The 9,280-nt window shown below is 37.5% G+C and overlaps 1 protein-coding gene across 1 annotated transcript; it reads left to right on the plus strand.

Annotated features, from left to right (window-relative positions):
- Positions 1–87: 87 nt before the first annotated feature.
- coro2bb (coronin, actin binding protein, 2Bb) lies at positions 88–8,932 on the plus strand. Its single transcript, XM_072672241.1, has 12 exons — positions 88–216; positions 1,274–1,474; positions 3,226–3,342; positions 3,536–3,685; positions 4,180–4,344; positions 5,615–5,731; positions 6,112–6,216; positions 6,415–6,511; positions 7,447–7,559; positions 7,734–7,824; positions 7,900–8,039; positions 8,508–8,932. The coding sequence occupies exons 1-12, from the start codon at positions 202–204 to the stop codon at positions 8,631–8,633; spliced, it is 1,437 nt and encodes a 478-aa protein (XP_072528342.1). The 5' UTR covers positions 88–201; the 3' UTR covers positions 8,634–8,932.
- Positions 8,933–9,280: the final 348 nt, after the last annotated feature.

Genomic DNA, 9,280 nt, shown 5'->3' on the forward strand with positions numbered 1-9,280 from the left:
GAATTAGAGGGGAGGAGCTCATGCTGATCCTAGTGTGTGTGTGTGCGCGTGTGTGTGTGTGCGCTACATCACAACAGGCCACAAAACCTCAGAAGCAGTGACAGCCACTGACTGCCTGCACAGATGCGTAGGATTAGGCATCTTTGACTTAAAAAATTAAGTGATTTTACTATTGGTAGAGAGCCTCTGAGCACCATCTCTATGCCACCAGTTAAGGTAAGTTGAATATACTCTATCCAAATAATAATAACAATAATGATGGTGATGATGATAAAGATAAAAATAAACAAAAATGGTTGATGTTATTGTTGTAAGAACGTATTTCACTTCAGATTGGTTTCAAAAAGAGTTACTTAGATGTTAACAGTTCTCATTTAAGTCATTATGTCCTTCACATTTAAAGCCTTTACACTGTGTCATATGGCGGACTGGTTTACTGTATAGAACTATTTATATCTCCTAGTTTCCTTTTTGTCTGGGTCGAGCAGAAGGAGTGAATGGATTCCCATTATGTTTGAATCCCTGGTGGCTTACAGACTTTGTGTGTGTGTATGTTCGGGGAGTTGACTGGGACAAAGAGAAGGAAACGCATGAAGTCAAACCAGGAAATAACCAGAAACAATAGCCAGTAGTTGTGCAACGCACCTTATAGTGCTGCAGAGAGTTTAACAGAAAATGTAGAACATGTATGTGTTTTATAACCCATACAAGTACTTTATACATCCATCTCTCTATATGTCTATCTATCTATCTATCTATCTATCTATCTGTCTAAACCTTTACCTAGAGCTTTTCAGAGAGACAGGCATTGTCAAACAGTTTAAAAAAAAGTTACAACACTGTGATAACCCTGTACATTCTGAAACAAAAAAAAAGCCGCTTAGACTGGAGAAACATCATCTGCATGTTCATCCTCCAAATCCTATCAGTATGTTCGTCACCAGCAGAAAAATAGGTCATGTAGCCTACTCTGCATCGCTTGATGCAAGACATGGTGAACACGTGGGTGCAGGAATCTGTCAAAATCCCTTTGTGCTGTGCTCAAAAATAAACCTTTGTTTTTCTCCCTTTAATATCATCTAGGATGGAGCATGAACAAGCTGTACCTAAAGTGGATCAGTATCTAAATTACACGCATAGTGGATTTACCCACTTTCACAGAACTTGCTCCTACAAAATGGGTTTAAACAACATTTGGACTGTTGTATTTTCTGATGGTGAATTTAATTTGTAAATCTGATTTTACTGATTGGTTCATTGTATTGTGTTCTAGATGTCATGGCGGCCGACATACAGAAGCTCAAAGTTTCGCAATGTGTATGGTAAAGCTGCTAGTCGAGAGGAGTGTTATGAAGGGGTTCTCATTACCAGGAACGTCCATGATAACCATTTCTGTGCGGCCAACCCCAAGTTCCTTGCTATCATCACAGAAAGTTCAGGAGGAGGATCTTTTCTGGTTATACCAATTTACAAGGTAAAATATTTATTTATTGACCTGGCTGCCAGCTTATTCAGAGTTATTCTCCTGATGTCAAAGATTACAATACTGTTTGAAATGTCTTATTTCAAGGATTACTAAGCCAATAGCTATAACTCACTTTTTATACAACATTTTAGCTGTTATTCATTAAGTCAATTTCTGGTAACTTGCCAGTAGCTAGTAGCTAACTTACTTACCTTACTTTAATCTACTATATATTCTATTTACTTGTATAATATAACAATCTACTAAACAGTAGCTAGAAGAAATTAAAATAACTACTTTTTTTACTGGTATAACTGTGCTCTATAAACTGCAAAATTCAATCTTGTCACTGTTTTACATAGAAGTACAGGGCACCAAGTTGCTCAGTATAGATGCACCCAAATGTATACAGACAGTGCAAAGGTGTTGAATTGGTTCCATGGCCTGGTTGCTGAGTGAAGAATGGAGATGCATGAGACTGGTACCAAGTCACCATGTGACTTTCATCCAGTCAGTTCAGCTCCTTCTCTCTCATTGGTTGCGTACTGGTGTTGTACACAGACTGGTCTGTGTCAGCTTTTTAAAAGACATGAGCACTAAACAACAGTGATGAAGGTATGATTATATTCTAACCTGATTGACAGACTTGCTGTACCCACAAAACAAATGTATACTTAAAGTAAAGAAATATATTTAAAATCCACATCAGATACTTCTAAAATACTTATGATAATGTCCCAGATTGTCCCTTTTACATTTGCCATTAACATTTACAGTAGTGATAGTATTGGTATTGGAGTACAAGTAAATTTGTTGGTTTCCTGGTACAGACCCGACTTTTAGCACAATCCTGATCAAGATGAGTTTGATTGGGAAACCCATTCCAAAAGCTTAATGTAAGCCTGCTTTATCGATACCACAACTAACTTTGATGTGTGTTTCGAGTCCCTGTTGGAACACCCAATTGTGTCCACATTTAAACGGTCTAGCCAAGGGTTTTAGATTATGCTGAAGTATACTAAAGTAGTCTTCAGTAGTTCTGTTTGAATGGATTATCCTGAAATTGGCACTTGTTTAGAAATGGCTCTGACTTGTTCAGATCTACAATAATCCTTTTTAGATCTGCACTGAGCTTCTTGGACTTTTTTCTGTTGTACAGTGTGTTTGTCAGTCCAATGATTGCTGTTAAAAAAACACCATAACCCTCCTCCTGGCCCTAGTCCTAACCTTAACCTCAACTTAACCCTAATACTCATCTTGACCCTAGTCCTTTTTGGCAAGGTAAAGACATTTTAGAACTTTCAGAGCCACTGAATCAAATGGGTGTATATTAAGTGTTGTATGCTATTTTTTTTTCTATTTAAGTTGTACACAGTAAATATCCCAGTGTTAAATAAACTCTATTAGTGTTAAATCAACATGGTAAGTGTTCATTTTTAACACTTATAGTGTTGATTTAACACTAATTTACTGTATACGCTAATTCTGCCCCCAAAAAGAGTTAAAAGAAACAATTAAAAGCCTAATATTGAAACAATAGACTCTTTTGCTTAGCAGACTCTTTTTGCTTGGACAAGCAGACCCAATAACACTTACAGCTATTGAAGGCCCTCTCTTTTTGGTCAGCAAGTCAGTTATCACTTAAATAGCATCAAACAGCATCATCTTGTGGAAAAAGACAGGTAGTGCAACATCCTTCATGCATTAATTGTGGCATTGAACGTTAATTAAAGGAATCACTATACATTTTACTGTCTCAGACAGGCCGAGTAGACCCTCATCACCCGAAGGTATGTGGTCACCAGGGCAGCGTTTTGGACATCAAATGGAGCCCTTTCAGAGACAATATACTTGCTTCCTGTTCAGAAGATTGCACTGTGAGTTCATGTTTGGGTATGCAGAAAAGACATGGTGATGATTATTAAAGAAGACACTGCAGTGGTGAAGGCTTTTGTCTATTTTGTGATGAATAGCATTTTGTAATGCTGGTGATGATGATGACATGATTTGTACAGCTTAAAAAACTTATGGCAGTATGGGTGATGACCATGATCATGATGGTGACGTCAGGTGAGGATCTGGGAGATTCCTGATGGTGGCTTGAGACGCAACATGACAGAGGCTCTGATGGTTTTGACTGGCCACAGCAGGAGGGTGGGGCTTATAGAGTGGCACCCTACATGCAGTGGAATTCTCTTCAGTGCGGGATATGATGGCAAGGTAACCAAGGCAACCAAAACCTCTTTAAATAACCTGTCAGGGTGATTTATATTGAAATATACCAATATTTCCTTCATCTCTTCCTTCAGACCAGGTACACTGTTCTGGTATCTGGTAATACAGATGTCTTTATTATACATTATTTTTATTGCATTTACATTAAATAATGGGGCATTTCAATGGGGCATTGATGGGAAAAATATACAAATGCAGAAAAGGTACTGACATCAGTTCTCAGTATCACACTTAATGGTTTCCACAGTGAAAGTGTGGTATCAGTATTATTAACATCTCTACTGTTTAGAGTGTGTTAAATAATTAAATCAAAATATGTAAACTAACTCTTATTACAGTTCATTTTTGAAGCCACTGTGTCTATTCCAGCGAATCAACAGCAAATGTTTTAATGTCTCTGTAGTTACATGTCCACCATTTTCCTCCTGTAGCTATTTCACTTGATTTCCACTGTAATACTTTGTTTTTTGCTTTGAAAGATCATTCTGTGGAACTTGGAGGAAGGCAAGGCTGTGAGGATGTTTGACAGCCATTCAGACGTAGTCCTCTGTATGTCATTCAACACAGATGGAAGCCTTCTGGCAACCAGCTGTAAGGACAAAAAGCTTAGAATTATGGATGCACGTTCTGGGAGGGTGCTACAGGTGGGACATTTTAACATGATGAGGGATACACAACCACTGTACACAGAAAGGCCAATCCCTCTTTATATTAAGTTTTTTTTTTTCCTTCAATTAAATGTTAATAAATGTACTGTAAATGTAATTACACATTTGTCTATGCAATAACAATGTAACTACTGGCCATGTCTTCACTGATTACAGTTGTAAAGCTTGTCTAAATACACATGCATATCAATTTCTGTATTGCCTAATGTAAACATATTAATATATAATATAATGTGATAGCTGCAACAGCATGTTTCTCTCATGTGGTTATACATGTGTAGTAAGAGGAGGGTAATTGTAAACTCTTAGTGAAACTGTATTTGGAGTGGTCTATTTTAGAGCAATTTAAACACTCATCAGACTCTCATTAACATCTGAAAAGCATCTCAGTGATGTAGCAGCATCTGAACATTCAGTAGAATATTAATAGTCTTTTACTGAAGATTTCTACTGAATTCAGCTGTTTTATGCTATATTTGGAGTGTCTGAGTTCAGATCTGTAGGCGTTCACCTAAGAAATCACTGACATGTCTAATACCATCAGACCATCTCAACATTCTCAACAAGCTGTTATGTACCTGCTGCTGACACCAGTCTATAACTGGGGCCTAACTGGAGCAGACTGAGATTAATGGCCATGGTTAGGTTTTTGGGTTGAAAATAAGGTTAAGGTTATGGCCAGGGTGACGATTAGAATGAAGTTTTGGGTTGGGGTTAGGTTTTGGGAAAGGCTGGGTTAAGTGGAATGGAAGTAACATATTAAGTCAACTTGATGTAACAGATCAACAGTAAATCTTCTTAATGTTAGTAATGCATTAACAGAACATCTTCAGGATATTTACCTCTGTGTATTCAGATGAGGCACTGCTGCTGCTGCTTCACTGATATGTTGTTGATGTGTTACAAAATGTTAATAGTGTATTAATCATCTACAAAGACCACTCAAAGAGTTGCCTGTTTTTGGTTTTACATTTTTGTCCTCAAATTTCATATAATGCAACTAAACATGGATTTGTTGGCTATACACAGTACTCCATATACAAGTCACAAAACAAAAAACTGACTCATTGTTTTGTTGACCTTTTTTGACTCAATGACCTTTTTTTATTCCCAGTGGCCAAACATTTTAAGAGCCAGTACGTCCTTCTGCTTGCACAGCCTATACAGGACTCCAAGTGTTGTTTATCCTTAAATATTTCTAATGAGACTTCATCTACTACACTACAAACTCTCCCTGTGCGTACAGGAAGCGGACTGTAAGAGGCACAGAGTTGGCAGGGTGGTGTTTCTAGGCAACATGAAACGTGTGCTAACAACCGGAGTGTCACAGTGGAACACCAGACAGGTAGCGCTGTGGGATCAGGTGAGTTTTTCTGCATCTATTGACAGAGTGTGATCACAGAACATGTTCTACAATATCTGATACAGAGTTAGTGCAGATGTGACAAGGCATTTGTGCATTATAATCGCTCAGTCTGAGTACACTGCACTGGGTTTTACAAGTTTATAATTAATTATAATTAAATAAAATAGTATTTGCACTCATTTTTTTGCCCAAAATAAAATTCTCTGGTTATTGTCCGAATGTGAAATTCTACATCTGTGTGTATTGTTTTTATTCTCTTTATTCCACTATGGTGTAAATTATTCATTCAGCAGTATTTGTTTGTGTATTCATTAATTCTGAATCATAACATAATAACTGAATCATGGTGACATTTAAGATTTCATAATGCTCCATAGGAGGACTTGTCTGTGCCAATCATTGAGGAAGAGATAGACGGACTGTCTGGACTTCTTTTCCCTTTTTATGATGCAGACACACACGTGCTGTATCTGGCAGGCAAGGCAAGCAATGCTTTGTACTTACACTACAAAATAATCACAATATCCAGATGTGCTGCGTAATTATGTAGCACTGAGGTACAAAGAAGGGTCTGTTTGTATTAATCAGTGGTAGTCTTATCTCCCTTGTGCAGAAGGTTTCAGTGTTAATTGTCTGGAAATGCAGATAGGAGTGATGATTACTGAACTGTTGGTTCACAGGGAGACGGTAATATCAGATACTATGAGGTCAGTCTAGAGAAGCCCTACCTGCAGTATCTAATGGAGTTCAGCTCACCTGCTCCTCAAAAAGGACTTGGTAAGTCAAGTAGCATACGCAAGTGTTTATATAGCCTTCACATTTCACATTTCTTTTCAATTGCACTAAATTGCAGCATTTAAAGAATGGCAAAGTTCTGGGACAAGTGCATTTGAGCTGCTTAATAACAGAATTTTAGATGAAATTACTACATTCTAAGTAAACAGTGTTCTAAAAGGTACTAAAAACTAAAAGTTTTTTTGTCCAATGGAATGCTTTTTGGTCTTATCTAGAACCCTAAAAAAGATTTTAAAATATTTGAATTATGGAGAAGAACAGTAAACCAGGCAAAGGACCATGTAAGCAAGAAAAAACGTATTTGAGATGTCATGGTTCTACAGTGGCATGCAAAAGTTGGGGCATTCCCGATCAAAGTTTCTGTGACTGTTCTGTTCTGTTACAGCTAAATGAGTAAAAGATGACCTGGTTTCCTAAAGGCCTAATTTTAAAGATAAAACATTTCTTCAATATTTTAAGCAATATTCATTAGTTATTCTGTTAGTTCAGATGGCCCCTAACTTGCTCACAAACAAATGAGCAAACAGTGCAACTTGTATCTGAGTTGGAGCGTCATCAAATCATCAAATCATCATCAAACAAGCCCCAATTCTCACTCACAACCCCCCCCCCTCCCCCAGACACCCCAAATACTAAGTCCTGTATTCTCCATACATTTCATGATAAGGACTGTATATAAATTACTACACTGTAAAAGGTGTTTCTTCCATTAAACTAAAAATAATTATTCGTGTGGTAACAAGCAATTCTTAGCAACTGTTTATTTGAGTTGAATAAAGGTAAATTTCTAGTTACATGAAGTAATTGTTTTAGGTTGAACAGTTAAATCATAGAGAAATGTAAATGCCCTTACTTTGTTTATAGTATACAGCAAAAAAATGTTTCTCACAAACACTTTTGACTTTTGACCTTCACAGGTGTGATGCCAAAGCGGGGTTTGGATGTAGGAGAATGTGAGGTGTTTCGTTTCTACAAGCTGGTGACTCTGAAAGGTCTTGTGGAGCCCATCTCAATGATAGTACCACGCAGAGTGAGTGAGTTCACACCAGCTGTAATTGGTACAGTAATATTATGCAGCCTTTTGCTTTTCAGGTATTCCACTTCTCATGACATGGATATAAGATATCATGTGCTGCAGCAGAGCTGAATCAAGACAGTGGAATAACTGTGAATAATGTCACAAGATACTGATTTGCTGTTGCAGGCAGAGACATTCCAGGAGGATATCTACCCAATGACCGCAGGGGCAGAGCCAGCTCTCACTGCTGAAGAGTGGCTCAGTGGAATCAACAAAGGTAAACAGCCATTCATTACACACAAATTTCAAATGCAATTGATTCCCTTATACATAAGCAACTATATGTACATAGGACCAGTCCTGGTATCTCTCAAGGAGAAGTATAAGAGACCAAACCCAGCTGGTCCTAAAGCGGCGAAGAGAGAGAGGAGAGCAGTGGCAATGAAAGGACTTGACCTACTAGAGAATGTCTCTCCTAAGACAGACAATGAGGTGTGTACATGTTTGTGTGTGTGTTTGTGTGTTGGTAAAAATAAATTCACAAGAACTCTCTATGTAGAAGTACCACCTTTTGCTCCTAAAAGATCAGTTTCATGGATTTGTTAGGAATTTATGGTACAGGTTAGAAAACCTGGTCCTGTAGTATGCCTGTTCTTCATCTGTTCTTTATCATATTTCTTCATATTCTTCTTCTATTTTAACACACTTAAGGAATGGTGCAGTTTCACAAAAGCTTAACTGGTAGCGAGAGTGTTCAGTATGTTGCTCGCTCTACCAGTTATGAATTGTCAGGTGTAATTTAGGTAGAGAAAAATTATTCCAAGGCAGGGGTGGGGGGGGGGGAGTTTTTAGTTTAGGCTTATTTAGAGTGTAGTTTATGCCATATATCGATGATAGTAAAATGTGATATTGTTTAACATATATGTAAATGTATGTGTGTGTGTGCCTGTGTTCCTGTAGTTTCTAAAGATGTTCTACCGGCAGCAGGATGAAATTAAGCGACTACAGAAGGACCTCAACGATAAAGACGAGAGAATTAAACAGCTGGAACTAGAACTTCACAACTTGAAGAATGTGACTCATTAACCCGTTTTTACACACAACACACACTATCTGAAGCAAAGCATTCAAATTAACTGCAGAAACTATTTAATGAGTACTATTAATCAGTAATGTGATGTTTAATGTTAGAGGAACATTAGACTGAAGGATATCTACCTGGCTTTCAATGAGATCAGGTCTGTTGTCTATGTGAGGTCTAACAATATGATTCTGAATTCTAAATCCTGATCAATATGATTCGGAATCCCAAATTCAAAGGTTTTGAAGGTTTTGTTTATACGACTGTGTTTTTTTTACATAGCAATACAACATGTAACTGAGAACGAATGTGTCTGCTTCTGTTTATGGAAAAACATCTTGAGATGATCTTAAGATGAAACAGCACACTAAAAACCATGTTGAAGTACTGACACTCTGCCATGGCCCAAGCATGATCCTGATCAACCAACAGATGGCAGTGAGGTCACACTGTTAGGTTTTAACCTCAATGGCAGTACAAAAATAATTCTTCTGAGGATTGTGTATGATAATCACTGACACACACCAAAGACCTGAATAAAAAAAAAATCTTAAATTCATCTAAACTAAAACACATTTCCCAACACAATCCTGTCAGTTCTCAATACCATTCAAATCTGGTAACTGTATTGTTGATAATGAAAAGTCACATT

Source organism: Salminus brasiliensis, chromosome 2, assembly GCF_030463535.1.
Source record: "Salminus brasiliensis chromosome 2, fSalBra1.hap2, whole genome shotgun sequence".
NCBI lineage: Eukaryota > Metazoa > Chordata > Actinopteri > Characiformes > Bryconidae > Salminus > Salminus brasiliensis.